This window comes from Theropithecus gelada, chromosome 12, assembly GCF_003255815.1.
Source record: "Theropithecus gelada isolate Dixy chromosome 12, Tgel_1.0, whole genome shotgun sequence".
NCBI lineage: Eukaryota > Metazoa > Chordata > Mammalia > Primates > Cercopithecidae > Theropithecus > Theropithecus gelada.
This window is the reverse complement of record NC_037680.1, coordinates 31,236,160-31,253,397: the sequence shown is the minus strand read 5'-3', so window position 1 is coordinate 31,253,397 and position 17,238 is coordinate 31,236,160. Positions and strand designations below refer to the sequence as shown.

Genomic DNA, 17,238 nt, shown 5'->3' with positions numbered 1-17,238 from the left:
AAAAAAAAAAAAAAAAAAAAAATTAAAAAGAATAAAAATTTTGCATGGCTTACTTTTCACCAGTCTCTTCTAGCATGCTTCTAGTGATATTAGAACTGCCTGGATCAGTGATAGCCAGTGTGCATACTCTCTAGTATTTTCTGCATGCTCTGCCCATCATTGCCACTGTAGTGATGGACAGCAGTTTTGGCCAACATTGTATAGCACTCTATTTCAGATTTCCTCAAAGCTGGACAGTTTTAGTGAGGACGACCAATTTTGCTTTGCCTTGTCTGATCATCTTCAGAGTCTGCTTTTACCCCAGCACATACTTTCCACTTTTCATAACGATTTGGAGCCTAGAGTTGATCAACTCCACTGACTTTTTCCTCTTCTTTGAGACTATCCTGCCTTAAGTCCAGGAAGGTCCCCAACTAAGAGCAGCTGCCAAGATAGCTGGGGAGTCAAGTGCTTTTTATTTGAAGATAACAGTTTTCTGGGGGGTTTTTTTGAGATGGAGTTTTGTGCTGATGCCCAAGCTGGAGTGCAGTGGCACGATCTCGGCTCACTGCAACCTCTGTCTCCCAGGTTCAAGCAATTCTCCCGCCTCAGCCTCCTGAGTAGCTAGCACAGGCGTGCACCACCACACCCGGCTAATTTTTGTATTTTTAGTACAGACAGGGTTTCACCATGTTGGCCAGGCTGGTCTCGGACTCCTGACCTCATGGTCTGCCCACCTTGGCCTCCCAAAGTGCTGGAATTACAGGCGTGAACCACCGTGCCTGGCCAAGAATTGAATTCTTATGAGAAGTGGTACTTATAAAAATTTTAAAATGAAATTTCTCTAGTATTTGAAGCTAAATCATGTCTTCTCTTTTCATTTCTTGTCCTTGTATTTCTTTGTTTCTATTGCTCTTTTAATTTTATCCTACGTAGTTTTCTTTTTCTTTTTCTTTTTCTCTTTTTTTTTTTTTTGGAGATAGAGTCTTGCCCCGTCACCCAGGCTGGAGTGCAGTGGTGCAATCTCGGCTCACTGCAGCCTGCACCTCCTGGGTTCAAGCCATTCTCTGCCTTAGCCTCCCAAGTAGCTAGGATTACAGGTGCCTGCCACCATGCCCTGCTAATTTTTGTATTTTTAGTAGAGACGGGGTTTCACCATATTAGCCAGGCTGGTCTCGAACTCCTGACCTCACGATCCACTCACCTCAGCCTCCCAAAGTGCTGGGATTACAGGTGTGAGCCACTGCACCCAGGCTCACACCCATCTTTTTTTTTTTTTTTTTTTTTTTTTTAAAGACAGGGCCTTGCTGTGCTGCCCAGGCTGGTCTCAAACTCTTGGCCTCAAGTGATCTTCCTGCCTCAGCTTCCCAAAGTGTTGGGATTATAGGCATGAGCCACTGTGCCTGGCCCTTATTGTCCTTTAAAAATAGCAGCAACACTGAAGGGTAGACTTTCAAGGTTGAGCTTTTAACTTGGTTCTGCTCCCTTATTTCTCAGCTCTCTATCTGAAGTCAGAGAGAGAACCCTTAGTGAAAGGAAAACAAGGGATAGGGCTTGGTATTCCATCATCATCCCTCTCTAGTGGTATTTATTGAATTAATATATAAACAGCACAAGAAAGAGAGATTAGATAGGGCCAAAATAAGAAGGAGAACAGAAACTACTTCTTTTCTGCCTCTACCAGAGAAGTGCAGTAGCAGCAGGACTTTTCCTAGTCACCAGAGATTGTCATCTTTGTTCCAGGGGACATTTTAAAAATAAATGTGTTGTGTTTTCTAAAGAAATGAAAAACCTGTGTGTCAATTGACAGTAGTTTTGCCATATTTTAGAGAAAGCATTAAATACCTCCTTACACATCTACTTTGTTTCAATGCAGGATGTTAATGGTTAGTGAATAATCAAACTGGAAAAGATTAAAAAGTATTATAGATGTGGCTGTATGTTTAGTTCAGACACAATTTTTTTTAATGTTTTGTATTTTCAATTTGAAGTTGAGTGCACGGATGCAGACCCCATGGACATGGAGGACTGAGTGTGTGTCCACACATTCTACAATGAAAATCATTGTCCTTGATAATTATCCCTTGATATGAACAGATATTATAATATATAATGAAAAACGGCAGAAGCTATGACAATTTAATCTTATTTTTGGTTCATAAAAATAATTTTGTTAAAGGAAAAGATCTAGAAGAATTAGAAGTCAGAGTGAGGCCGGTGTGGGGGCTCACACCTATAATCCCAGCACTTCAGGAGGCTGAAGTGGGAGGATCATCAGAGCCCAGGAATTTGAGAACAGCTTGGGCAATACAGTGAGACCCCATCTCTAAAAAAAAAAAATTTTAACAATTAGCTGGGCTTGGTGGTATGCACCTGTGGTCCCAGCTCCTCGGGAGGCTGAGGTGGGAAGATTGCTTGAGCCTGGGAGGTCAAGGAGGCTGCAGTGAGCCACAGTTGCACCACTGCACTCCAGTCTAGGTGACACAATGAGATCCTGTCTCAAAAGAAAAAAAAAAATCAAAGTGACCATTCTGATGTTAATTTTTTGAGTGAGAACTCAATCATTAACCAGTTTTCTTACCAGTTTCAGTTTTTGAATAGGCCAACTGGCATTTTTTCTTGTTCCATGGCCACAGCTGCAGATGCAGCTCCTGTTCGTGGAAATGTTTCCTGTTCTTCAACAAATTCTTATTGACTGTTATTTACCCTTGTCAAGTATTCAAAGATGAATAAAATACCAATTTTTCCCTTGAATGGATCATTGCGTTTGTTATTCCTGCTGAGAAAAACAACTCTACTGTTAGAAAGTTAAATTGTACATTTCATTTCTGTCATTTTACAGAATGAAATTTTGTAGCATTTTATCACCCTAAGAAATTATATTGAGTAAACATGTAAATTGACTCCAAAAAAGTTTAGGTAGATTTATTGAAGAGAGATTCATAGTCTGGCCTTAACTATGTTCCAGACTATTCTAATCTTATTTCCTCCTGTCCTCCAAAGATAATTTTCTACCATCTGATCAAGTTGCTCTTTTGCCTTATTACTCTGGGATTGTGTCTCAAATCTTTAAGGGGATTTCAAACACAGTGATCACGTCTTTCTACTGCATTTTTCTGTTGTTTCATCAACATACTGGGTTTTGTGGATTTCCTACAGTTAAATTTTAGTTATGCATTTGTTAGCATGGCACTAATTTCTGTAGCTTTCTGGGTGGCTCGTAACTGTTATTTTTGATAATAGAGTTTGACCTGCTTAATGCAGTCATTCCTACCAGAGAGGGAACAAAGTTTTTGTTGTTGTTCAGACGTAAAAGACTAGTAGAAGAAAAGTGACAAATCTTGATAGGACTCAGTGGCTGTTTACTTGGTAGTCCTGTGTCTGTGTGCCTCTGCTTGTTGCCTCTCTGTGTTTATATAGAAAGAACCACATTTCAATAAAAAGGCTTGTGGATGTTTCAGGCCAGATGAAAAGTGGTTGCTTAACTATTATAAATTTGACAGTGCAAAGAGAGTTCTTTATTACTCCCAGGGGAACAGACAAAATTGTTTCAAGTAGGAAGAGTCTGCTCTGAAGCTTCTTGGTCATATTTGAAGATGCTTTTATTTGGATTTGTTGTTACTACATAATAAAGTATTGGCTTGCTTACTTTCTCAAAATAAACCAACCAACAAACGAGCTGTAGAGACTAGTCTTACACATTGTTTTTACTTGGATTTTCAAGGGTAATTATTTAAGTAGGTTTTTTTTTTTTCAGTTGATATTTTTATGGATATAAACAAATGAAAATGTGTGTGATTTTTTTTTTTTAACAAGTGTTTTTAAATTTCCATCATATCGTGTACTTCATAGAGGTTCTGGGCCTTGCCTGGGTACTTTCTTTTATTGAGATTTATAATTCAGGCCCAGATTCTTACCCAAATTGAGAATTTTCTTTTTAATAATTGAATTCTCAAAATAAAACTGGAATGTGTGAAAGTAAATTCTCTCAGCACCAAAATTATGAATTGATTGCATTTTATGAGGCATGGAAAGGACTTTTCCCTAATATTATAAAGTCATTTTGTCACTGGTAGAGGATTGTGACTGCAGGTTGTCCAGGTTCTTGGCATTTTGAAGAAAGAATTGGACAAAATGCCCAGCAAAGGAAAGAAAGATCGAAGCAACAGAAGAACAAAAGCAGAGATTTATTGAAAACGAAAGTACGCCCCACAGTGTGGGAGTGGGCCTGAGCAGCAGCTTAAGGACCCGGATACAGAACCTTCTTGGGTCCAAGTACAGTACCCCCTAGAAGTTTCCCATTGGCCGCTTCATGCTCACCTCATGTAAATGAAGTGGAAGCTCACGATCAGTCTGGTTGCAGAAAGCAGCCAACCAGAGGCTGAAATGAAGTTACAAAGGTCACAGTGCTGTGCAACCATCTGATTGGTTGCAAAAAGCAACCAATTAGAGGCTAGGGAGAAGTTACAGTTATGCTTGTATGCAAAGGAAGACTCCGCCCACAGTCAGTCTGACTGGTTGTGGACAGCAACCATTCAGAGCCTGGAGCAGCCATTCAGAGGCTGGTTGTGGACAGCAACCATTCAGAGGCTGAAGTTACAAAGTTGCAAACGAAGACTGGACTTGTAATCAGTCTGATTTTTTTCGGACACCCAATTTCCCATCTGCTGCACAGAAAACGTGGGGAGTTTGCAAAGGGAGCAGCCTCTGGTCCTTTTGTTACTTAGGTGTGGAAAGTTAGGGTTGGTTTTCCTTTCAGTGTAGTTACAAGAAGTCAGCTTGAAAAACAGCCTTAGATTCCCTGCCTCCAGACCCTATTTTCCTGCCTTAGTATCAGGCTAGCTATTACAAGGATTAAGCAGTTCTTCCTCTCAGTTTCCCTTTGTGAATATTCTTTCATTAAATATAAAATAGCCTTTTGATATATGAATAGAAATTGTGCTAAATTTAAAAAATAATTCATATTACTAAACAGATGCTAAAAACTAGAAGAGTATTATAATACTTTTCTTCTACACCAGGAAGCATTCAGAATTGTCTGAATTGAATGTAAAAGTCCTGGAAGCTCTGGAACTATATAACAAATTGGTGAATGAAGCACCAGTGTACTCAGTCTATTCAAAGCTCCACCCTCCAGCACATTACCCACCTGCATCATCCGGGGTTCCAATGCAGGTGAGCATGTTTTTTGAGAACATTTTCTAAATTATAAACAAGTTTTAAAGTAAAAGAAAGTGTTTTACAGCATAGTATTAAGATTTCTTTTGTATGTAAATTATAAAATTTATCTTTGATTGTTTCAGTAAATATTGACTGAACAATTAACATTCACCAGAACAACTTAGACAGATACTGACATTTCACAAATACATTATAGTTCAGTTTTAACATGGATGAAAAGACCATTAAGTATGTGAGGGTAGTTCTGGTTCTTCATATGCTTTTGTAAGTATAAAGCATAAATCTTTTATGTAAGTATAAATCCTTTTTGTAAATGTGGAGTATAAAGCTTTTGATTTCGGATGGTACCTAGCATATCAGAAGTTCCCCAGGTACCAACACTTTGCTGCTGCTCAACAAGATTTAACATTTCTTTACAAATTTCCATAAAGATTTATTTGACTCACATGATTATTAACAGGCACAATGAACTTCTAGAGTATGCTTTATACTTCCTTTACTTAGCTGCATGACTTAAATTGTTAAAAATTTGTGCATAGCAAAGATATGATACACATCTAGGAGGTACAGACTCCATAAGCCATCCATGAACATCCGTAAGCCATCTTTTTCCAGTACTTTTCACCTTTTTTGTGTGCTTGCCATATGAAGTGAATACTTTATATTTGTCAGTATCCCCATTCAGAAGCATTTTGAAATTTCAGCCAGTTAGCCAATTGAATTCAGAATGAGCTTGGATGAGCAAAATGCATGTTAATTTATGAACACTGGTATCTAAAGGTACATGTGAAGAAGACACCAAGGAGAAAGGGTAGAATGTGGGTGAATAATTTAGATGACTTGACACAACATAATTGTTAAGTAAAAAAAGAATAGTCACTATGGTAACTGTCACGTCAGACAAGATACATTTATCAAATGTGCCATGCCTTGATCTTTTTGAAAATTAGGAGGGTAAGAAAGATTTCTGGCTGCAAAAGACATTTGGGAGTTACTCAGTTTGCTTCTGTTTTCAGAGTTGTTTGCTGCTGCTGTGAAAGTGGGACAAAAAGCAGTGTCTGCATCGTTGTATGATAAAACTGTGTTGGCTTTTTTATGTGTCTGTAAAGGGTTATTTGCTATTCTGTGTCAGGTTTTGGTGTTTACTTGCATTCTACTTACTGCGTTTTGCCAAGCACAACTCATTTCTCTGAAAAGTTAACTTTCTGTTTGATTCCTCACATAATCTGTATCTACACTGTTCACTCGAGCATTTGAAATATTCAAAAGTTTCTATTCTAATTTGACAAAAATACATCTCTACTAGAAGCAATTGGGGTAACAAGTTAGTTGTATCTGTGTAGGCTACTCAGGAACCCTAAACTGCAGAAGAAGCTGATTCTCACAGTCTCAGCCTATTGTCAGTAGATTGTTACATGTCTACTAAGGAGGTAATGTGATTGTACTTAATATAGCTTATTTGGGATTTCTAGCATTCTAAATTTTCAGATAAATGGTCTTTGCTTTAAAAAATAGCTTAATTTAAAACTGGATTGATGATCATTATGGTATGATATGATATTAAATGTGTTCATTGTTTTGATGCTATATATAGTAGACAGGTGGTAGACCCTGTCCTTAAGGAGCTGTTGTCCTGAAAATAAGTAGGGCACATATAAATGTCCAAAGAGACCTAAACCATTTTTGCTCTTTCCTGAGGATACATGTCTTTTACCAATAACTCTTCCTTACTTTTGTCCTGTTTGTCTTAAAGGTAAGAGATAAAGTAGACATTGCCAGGGAAGCCCTGGCATCCTTATACCGTTTCTTTTTCAGCTTGTTCTTTTAAGTTTCATTCTTAGGAAGGAGTTGGATGAGTCATCCTGGGATGAGGGTAAAGAAGGTTATCATTCTTATAGTGACTTTAAGTGATGGTGGGCTTCCCTTCAAGGGAGTGTACAGTTTTCTGTGGCTCTACAACAAGACATGTTTACTGAGTAATAGGCAACCTGGATAGATGGCAATCCACTACTTAAAAGTATACCACCTGTCTTTCTCCCAGCTCTCTGTAAAAATAAAAGAACAGCCAAACAAATCAAATTTCCATAGATATGGCACTGTGATTTGACAGCTCACCACTTTTAGTTCTAAGATGGATAGATTGGTAGAATCAGATTGCTTCCCAAAGACATAGTTTCTTTCCTTTAAGTCTTTTAACATTTTAAATATATTATTAGGCACATGTTTGGGAGATTCGTGAATCAACTTTTTCTTTCTGATTAATAGACATATCCAGTTCAATCACATGGTGGAAACTATATGGGTCAGAGCATTCACCAAGTAACTGTTGCCCAAAGCTATAGCCTAGGACCCGATCAGATTGGTCCACTGAGATCTCTGCCTCCAAATGTGAATTCCTCAGTGACAACACAGCCTGCTCAAACTTCATATTTAAGGTAAGTTTTGGGAGCTGTGCTAATTTTATAATTATATGTGTTAATTTTCCTAGATTTTCAGAATGGGAATATATAGACCCTTATTAAGATGAAGTTACAGAACTGTTTATTCATAATCCTGTGAAGTGGAATGGTGTTACCTTAGCTTTGCTACCCATACTGAGATTATTGCCCGCCCTTAAGCTTACAGTCTGCATCCCTGGGACAAAATAAAGCTAATTGTCCTTTATGAGACTAAGCCTATTGTGTGCTTAGCACTGTGCTATAATCAGCCTGTGAAGTAGCCCCAGACTTATTTGTCTGCATGTACTCCTAAAAATTAGAAAACTGTGGTTACTTTGACCCTTAAAAAGAAGCGTGTTTGAACTGTGGAATTTGTAGTTCAGGTTTTTTTTGTTTTGCTTTGTTTTTTTGAGACAGAGTCTCCCTCTTTCACCCAGGCTGGAGTGCAGTGGCTAGATCCCTGCTCACTGCAACCTCTGCCTCCCAGGTTCAAGCAATTCTCCTGCCTCAGCCTCCTGAGTAGCTGGGATTACAGGCAGGTGCCACCACGCCCATCTGATGTTTTTGTATTTTTAGTAGAGACGGGGTTTCAGCATGTTGGTGAGGCTGGTCTCAAACTCCTGACCTCGTGATGATCCACCCGCCTCAGCCTCCCAAAGTGCTGGGATTATAGGTGTGAGCTGCTGCGCCCGGCCAACAAGGGTTTTTTTTTTTTTTTTTTTTTTTAAGACAAGGTCTCACTCAGTCACCCAGGCTAGAGTGCAGAGGCATGATCTCAGCTCACTACAGTCTTGACCTCCTGGTCTCAAGCTATCCACCCTCCTCAGCCTCTCGAATAGCTGGGACTACAGGCGAGCACCACCATGCTCTGCTAATTTTTGTATTTTTTTGTCAAAGTGGGGTTTCGCCATGTTGCCCAGGCTGGTCTCAAACTCCTGAGCTCAAGGAATCCGCCTGCTATGGCTTCTCAAAGTGCTAGGATTATAGGCATGCACCACTGCACCCAGCCCTGTATTTCTGTTTTTTAATAAAAACACTTCTACTCTGAGAGTTGTATTTAAATCTTTCTTTCTATTCACTTTGCTTAACCATACAAAATGTTCATTCAATATAATCATATGTAGATGATCTGTAAGGTCCCTTCCCACCCTCAAACTCCATGAGTATGAATTTTAGATATTTTATGAATATTAAATAAATCTGTTCAGATTAGTGTTCAGTTAGAATAAAATATAAAATTTTGCTGTCCTTGGTAACACTAGGAATTATGGAGAAAAAAGTGGTGTAGTGTTGAAACTAATTATCTTTTATTGCAAGCAGTATATTTGGTGGAATTTAAAATTATGTAATTTTGGCCGGGCGCGGTGGCTCAAGCCTGTAATCCCAGCACTTTGGGAGGCCGAGACGGGCGGATCACGAGGTCAGGAGATCGAGACCATCCTGGCTAACACGGTGAAACCCCGTCTCTACTAAAAATACAAAAAACTAGCCGGGTGAGGTGGCGGGCGCCTGTAGTCCCAGCTACTCCGGAGGCTGAGGCAGGAGAATGGCGTAAACCCGGGAGGCGGAGCTTGCAGTGAGCTGAGATCCGGCCATTGCACTCCAGGCCGGGCTACAGAGCAAGACTCCGTCTCAAAAAAAAAAAGAAAAAAAATTATGTAATTTTTTTATTGAAACTTTTTTTTAGATGGAGCTTTATCACCCAGGCTGGAGTACAGTGGTGTGATCATAGTGCACTGCAGCCTCCAACTCCCGGGCTTAAGGAATCTTCCAACCTCTGCCTCCTAGTAACTGAGACCACAGGCACATACTACGCCCAGCTAATGTTTTTAATTTTTTGTAGAGATGGGTATAGTCATGTTGCCTGGGCTGGTCTCAAACCATCCTAGCCCAAGCAATTCTCTCACCTTGGCCTCCCAAAATGCTGGGATTAGAGGCATGAGCCTCCGAGCACAGCCCTAAAACTGCCGGGCGCAGTGGCTCACGCCTGTTTTATTTATATATATACACACACACACGTATATATATGTATACGTATATGTGTGTGTGTGTGTGTGTGTGTATATATATATATATTTTTTTTTGAGACGGAGTCTTGTTCTGTCACCCAGGCTGGAGTGCAGTGGCGCGATCTCGGCTCACTGCAAACTCCGCCTCCCGGCTTCATGCCGTTCTCCCACCTCAGCCTCCCGAGTAACTGGGACTATAGGCGCCCGCCACCACACCCGGCTAATTTTGTTTTTGTATTTTTAGTAGAGACAGGTTTCACTGTTAGCCAGGATGGTCTCGATCTCCTGACCTCGTGATCCGCCCGTCTCGGCCTCCCAAAGTGCTGGGATTACAGGTGTGAGCCACCGCACCCGGCCAAAATTATATATATATTTTTAAGAGAAATGTATGCCATAGTAGTTATAGGAACAAACAAGTCTTGCAATTTGGTGTGATTTTTCAGCTTAGTTTGTGAAATGTCAATAAAGAAATAGTTTCGGAGTATTGTGAGGGTAGATTTTGGGCCCTATGCAGACTACACTGTTTTCCTTTTAAAAGTAGAAAGTCCTTACTGAAGGAAAGCTTGAAAGAGGTTTACAGAGAAGAGGCGGACTTCTTTGTGCTGGATTGGGAGTTGCAGAGGGAGAATATAGGCTAAAAGTGGCATCTTGAGCCAGGACTCCATTCTCATTGCAACTGGCCAAGGGTACTTCAGTCAAGAACAGTTTACATCTCCTCAGATGGTTTCTAAATGTTTTTGGTTAGAGATTCTGGAGAAGGGAAGTTAAACTGGTCTTAGAATCTTACATTTTGTTTGTTTTCAAGTACCTCTCTCTTCTTACCAATATAAAAATTACATTAACAAGCTCAGCATGGTGGCTTATGCCTGTAATCCCAACACTTTGAGAGGCCGAGGCCAGAGGATCACTTGAGTCCAGGAGTTTGAGACCATCCTGGGCAACATAGCAAGACCCAGTCTCTACAAAAAGAAATTTTTTTAAATTAGTCTGGACTAATTTAAATCTTTTAAAAATAGCCCCAGCTACTCAGGAGGCTGAGGCAGGAGGATTGCTTGAGCCCAGGAGTTCGAGAATGCAGTGAGCTATGATCTGCACCCCAGCCTGGGCAACAGAGCAAGATCCCATCTCAAAAAAAAAGAAAGAAAATTTGATTAACAGTATTCAATGACTGGAATGATTAAATTGTAATCAGAACAGCAGAGCTACATAAACTTGAAGATGGAAAAGGCATTTTTGTCATGATGATCTCTTAACTGTAACCTAGATATCGCAAAGTAAATATAGTTTTCTTTTTAAAATTTTGTTTGTAGCACTGGACAAGACACTGTTTCCAATCCTACTTACATGAACCAGAACTCTAACCTACAGTCAGCTACTGGTACAACTGCTTACACTCAGCAAATGGGGATGTCTGTGGATATGTCATCTTATCAGAACACTACTTCCAATTTGCCTCAACTGGCAGGCTTTCCGGTGACAGTTCCAGCTCATCCAGTTGCACAGCAGCACACAAATTACCATCAGCAGCCTCTCCTTTAGAAACAAAGCAAGCATTTTCTTGAAAGCCTTCATAAGTGTATTATTCAATCCTTGTGATACCAACCTGAAAATATTAAAACTTTTTTTCCTCTTAACTCGAAAGGACCATGAATAAATAAAGCACAAAAACCTCTGTTACTCTACAAGGCCATAAAGGTTTTTTTTTTCAGTCCGGTTTGTTTGAAGTCAATCTTTTGATCAGAGGCAGCTTAAAGATGCTTTCAGTTAGTTTTGTCTTACTTTCAGTTTTCTCTACATAAATCTAGATACCCTTTAAGTAGCCTTATGACACTAAACAGTATGAGATAGGAGTATTAAAATATTATTTTAAGGAAACCACTGTTTCCCCCTAAAATGTCATAAGAGCACTGAAGAACTTGAAATATTTTTTTTCAGTTTCTCACACACTGTTATTTTAAAAGCCTAACTTGTGTGTGTGTAAGCATTTAGCTTGCCAGCATATTTCTTTTTGGCTCCTTAAATTGCAGTTGTGTTTGCAGTATTGTCACTTTTGCTCTCACTGTTACGTTAAATAATAATTAGCATATAATTGTCTACAGAAGCAAGAGCAATCTGGAAGGAACAAAAATGTTTTCTGTGATTAACAGTGAAGACCTTGTAAATGCAGATGTGTGATAAAGCATTTAGTCAGTCCCCCAAACAGTCATGCCAACTGTGAAGGATTATCCCACGAAACATTTCCATTCCCTGAGGAAAAACATTTTCTTTCCTATATGTATCTCTGGTATTTACAGTTGTCACTAATAACCTTTTCAGGTGACTTTGGCTATTCCTAATGAAGATATGGTTCATTTGTTTTCCTTCCTGGAATGTGGTGTGCAGAGATGCTGCATACGCTTTTTATGGGATTGCGTGTGAATTTGAGCCATGAGACATTCCTAATAATTTGTTGTGAGATATACCAAGCATGGATGATAAGTGTGTTTTTAGTGATGTGTTGTTTTTTTAAAGAAGTCAAATCACTTGCACCATTGCTAAGCTGTCAACATACCAAGCTGTTGGAAAAAATTGACGATTTCTTTCAGAAGTAATTCTCAGCCTGTGCAATAATAGCAGATGATGACTTCATAGAAGGTGACAGATTGATAGGGAGGCTATTGAAGCAGTTTTTCTGCAGCCTGCATTTTGAGTTAGTTTATAGTGCTAATAGATTCTATATAACTGTGGGAGTTTGGTAGTAAACAAATAGGGATTGTTTTCTCTCCTAAAAATTTGCACACTACTTCATTATCTACCAACTTTTTACATATTGGAAAATAGAAATTGCAAATACATATGCATATGGAAACATTCAGACTGGGAAAAACAATGGACATTAGTTTTTAAAAAGTTACTTACATGGAAGCAAGATTTCTATATTTGTGTTTTTAAAGAAAGCTGTTAGTCTTTCTACTAAATCCATTTCAAGCTAATTCTCTGAAAATGTTGCCGTTTATCTACAGAAATTTGATTATAAATATGTTCCTTTTTCAAAGAAACTATCCTAGAACAAAATAGTCTATATGGTACGTGATCTACATTTAAGTGGAAAAATTAGCAGTATTTGAAAGCTCAGTTTATGTCATTAACTTCAGATACAAATAACTGAACAGAAAGTTTTAACCTTTAATATTTCATGTTCTGTTTTTGAGTATTTTCCTTTATGTTAATTCACTTATATACTTCTGAATGGCACCTTACTTTTTGGAAACAAATCTTCTGTTCTTTACAAAATAATAATTTTAAAAAAACATTTTAAAAAATCCAAAGATGCTCTTGATAATAGTCAACATTTGCATATATATGGAATTTCTTACATTTTTCTCCCAAACTGTATTTAATAAACTTATTTTAATGTTTGTGTATTTCATGTATAATTGTGATCTCAGTTATAAAAGCTTAATTCAGCATGTTTTTGAGCCAGTATAAATACTGCACACCCACTAAATTGGGATCAGCCATTATAAATAATGTAGTTTTAGAATAATAAAACGTGACATATATATATATAGTATATATTGGCATTTATCAGTGAAAGTTTATACATGCGGAAGTTTTTTTTTCCCTCTTAAAAATTATTTTTTGCCATATGTAATAAATTTTGTGTTGCAGGCTGTCGAAAGATAAAAATGATTTTAAATCTGTGTACTGATGATTCTTTCGGTGTTAAGAAACACAGGGTTATTTTTTTCCTTTTTATGAGCTTATGGATTCTATTTATATTAAGACCTGTTTATGATTGTTTTCTGCCAAAGGAATTGTCTAACTTCAGATTTCTACATTGGGTTCATACTTACTGTTTTATATCAGAAATAAAAAAATAGCTTCTGCTTTTTCATATGAAATATTGGTACATCAGAAAGAATTCCTGAAAATTTATAATAGAATGAATTTTATTAATGTAGAAAAATACCCTGGGGTGTTAAAATATATGAAGTGTGGGATATATTCTTATAGTTTGTAAAATGTAGTCAATCAATATTGTCTTCTAATTTGGTAATTTATTTATAAAATTACTTAAACATTAGGTAATTATATTTGTTAGGATTTGAAATTATTTGTAGTTAAATTGTCATGCTATTTGAAATAATTGATACTTGACTACCTAATACATTTTACTGTATGTTTTGAAGATGATTATAATTTCACCTTTCAAAATGTAAAAAATCAATTTTAAATGTTTTAAAAACATATAGCTTAGGGACTTTTTTAAAAAGGCTTTCTTAGTAAAAAACATAAATTTAAAAGCTCCTGAGTTCTAGGAGAGGGCTTATTGAATTGTTATGAGAAAGCTGAAGTTACTTTAACAAGTAATAAATTATAAATAGCACTGATCTATAATGCTTTATTTCTATCAGAAGGTACTTTTTCTTCATTCATCATCAGTTTTAGCCAGTAAATAAATGGGAATACTTACTTTTAGAGATTTGATTTTTTTCTTGTTGTTTGGTTTAGTTTTCTTTCAAAAATTAAAGGTATATTTCTGAAAGTTTTCCCCAGAGGCCAGATACAGTGGCTTATGCCTGTAATCCCAGCACTTTGGGAGCCTGAGGTGGGAGGATCGCTTGAGGCTAGGAGTTTGAGACCAGCCTGGCAACATGGCAAGACCCTATCTCTGCAAAAATTTTAAAACTTAGCCAGGTGTGGTAGTGCACCTGTAGTCCCAGCTAGTCAGTAGGCTGAGGTGGGAATATTGCTTGAGGCTGCAGTGAGGTGTGATCACACTACTGCACTCTGGCCTGACAGAGTGAGATCCTGTCTCAAAAAGAAACTTCCCCAGAAGAAGAATTCAAATTTTATCAAGCTGAATTAAAATTTGAGTCTTTTTAAAAAATCTTACTGTGTCAAAAGAGGCATTATGTTGCTTATGTGATACAGTGAATAGCCTCCCTCCAAATTTCATGTACACCTGGACTGTCACAATGTGACTTTACAGTAGCCACCCCCCACCCCCACCCTTATCTGTGGTGGATACATTTGCAAGATCCCCAGTGGATGACTGAAACCGCAGATAGTACTGAACCTTATATATACTGTTTGTTTTCTTATGCATACGTACCCCTATGATAAAGTTTATGAATTTGGCACTTAAATTAACAGCAGAACTAATAAGATGAAAGAGTTGTGACAATATACTCTAATAAAAATTACTTAAAATGTATGAAGTGTTTATTTCGGACTATGGTTTAATTAGGGTAACAAAGTATAGAAAGTGAAATCGTGGGCCGGGCGTGGTGGCTCACGCCTGTAATCCCAGCACTTTGGGAGGTCACGAGTTTGAGACCAGCCTGGCCAACATGGTGAAACCTTGTCTCTTACTAAAAATACAAAATTAGCTGTGTGTGGTGGCACATAACTGATCACAGCTACTTGGGAAGCTGAGGCAGGAGAATCGCTTGAACCTGGGAGGCGGAGGTTGCAGTGAGCCAAGATCACGCCATTGCTCTCCAGCCTGGACAACAAGAATGAAACTCCATCTCAAAAAAAAAAAAAAAAGGTGAAATCCTGGTTAAGGGTGAACTACTGTATTTGGAAATAGGGTCTTTGCAGATATAATTAGTTAAGGATCTTGAGGCAAATTTATCCTGGATTTAGGGTGGGCCCTAAATCCAATGCCTAGTGTCCTTACAAGAAGAGAAGACACACACAAATGAAAAGAGGCCATGTGAAGGTGGCAGTGAAAGTTACAGTTATGCTGCCAGAGGGCAAGGACTACCTGGAATCACCAGAAGTTGGAAGAGGCAAAGGATTCCTCCCTCCATAGAGCCTTCAGAGGGAGCATGGCCTTGCTAACACCTTGATTTCAGACTCCAGAAATGTGAGAGAACAAATTTCGGTTGTTTAATTGTTACAGCAGTCCTGGGGAATTCAGACATGGGTAAAAGTGTACAGTGAAATCTGGGTACCAAGCACTCAAGACTTTGATAAGATTGCTTAGAACTGAGGCAGGAATTCTGAGAAAGATGTCTGTAGTCCGGTGGCAGTCTTTTTATTTTTGCTAAACTATAATGATACTGCATGGGTAGATGAAACTAAGACCTCTGTTAATCCCATAATCCTATTTCTTGATTTTTAAATACCACATCTACATTTCAACAATTGATTTCATTATGCCAGAGGTGTTTACAGTTAGTAAGATTATAACTGACTTGCATTTTCATCTGCTCCTCTGCTCATCTTGAGCAGCAGTTATTGAATGACAGGAGAAATGTCGAAAGCCAAACAGAGATGAAGAAGAAACAAAAAAACTGGATGGATATTCCCCCTCAAAAGCTACTCAAGAATGGAGGTTTGGTCTTCTTCTTAGCTTTACACCATTTTATATCCTAATAAAGGCTTTCCAGTTGGCTGGGCGTTGTGGCTCACCCTGTAATCCCAGCACTTTGGGAGGCCGAGATGGGAGGATTGCTTGAGGCCTGGAGTTGGAGGTCTGCCTGGTCAACCACATCTCTTTAAAAAAAAAAAAAAAAAAAAAAATCTCTTTTAAAAAAAAAAAAAAGTTTTCCAGTACCTTTACACTAAGTCAGTGACATACTGATTACATTTTGGTCTCAGGAGCTGACTACTTCTTTAAAAAAATTGAGGTGAAATTCACATAAAATTAACCATTTTAAAATGAACAGGTCAGTGGCATTTTGCCATTAAAAGTAATGGCAAAAACTGCAGTTACTTTTGCACCAACCTAATAATACATTCACAGTGTTGGGCAGGCACAACTGCCTTCTTTTTTCAGATGTTTTTGCAGTTTTTTTGTGTGTCTGGCTTATTTAATGTTTTTGCAGTTCATTTTTATTGTAGCATGTACTTCATTTCATTTATGACAATAATACTCCATTGTATATATCACAATTTGTCTTTTCTCTTTTTTTTTTTTTTTTTTTTTGAGACGGAGTGTCGCTCCTTCACCCAGGCAGTACTGCAGTGGCGCGCTCTCAGCTCACTGCAAGCTCCACCTCCCGGGTTCATGCCATTCTCCTGCCTCAGCCTCCCAAGTAGCTGGGACTACAGGTGCCCGCCACCACGCCCAGCTAATTTTTTTTTTTTTTTTTGTATTTTTAGTAGAGACGGGGTTTCACTGTGTTAGCCAGGATGGTCTCGATCTCCTGACCTTGTGATCTGCCCACCTCGGGGCCTCCCAAAGTGCTGGGATTACAGGCGTGAGCCACCGCGCCTGGCCTGTTTGTTCATCTTTTGGTGAATACTTGTGCTATTTTTACTTTTTTTTTTTTTCCTTTTGAGACGGAGTCTCTCTCTCACCCAGGCTGGGGTGCAGTGGCATGATCTCAGCTCACTGCAAACTCTGCCTCCTGGATTCAAGTGATTACCCTGCCTCAGCCTCCTGAATAGCCGGGATTAACAGATGCGTGCCACCACGCCCGGCTAATTTTTGTATTTTTAGTAGAGATGGAGTTTTGCCATGTTGGCCAGGCTGGTCTAGAACTCCTGACCTCAGGTGATCTGCCCGCCTCAGCCTCCTGAAGTGCTGGGATTACAGGCATGAGTCACCGCGCCCAGCCTACTTTTACTTTTTGTTGTGAAGGGTGCTGTGAATATGTGTGTGTACATGTGTATGAATACCAGTTTCCAATTCT

General features: G+C 38.6%; 1 protein-coding gene and 1 pseudogene across 1 annotated transcript in view; one reads left to right on the top strand and one right to left on the bottom strand.

The window, feature by feature from the left end:
* STAM2 (signal transducing adaptor molecule 2) overlaps positions 1–14,807 on the top strand; it is a 61,497-nt gene extending 46,690 nt beyond the window's left edge. Inside the window, exons 12-14 of the mRNA XM_025405374.1 lie at positions 5,001–5,154; positions 7,426–7,595; positions 10,918–14,807. Of these exons, the coding sequence (XP_025261159.1) occupies positions 5,001–5,154; positions 7,426–7,595; positions 10,918–11,146 (553 nt within the window). The 3' untranslated portion in view covers positions 11,147–14,807. The remainder of the gene's footprint in view (positions 1–5,000; positions 5,155–7,425; positions 7,596–10,917) is intronic.
* Positions 50–1,711, bottom strand: LOC112636409 (annotated as a pseudogene).
* Positions 14,808–17,238: the final 2,431 nt, after the last annotated feature.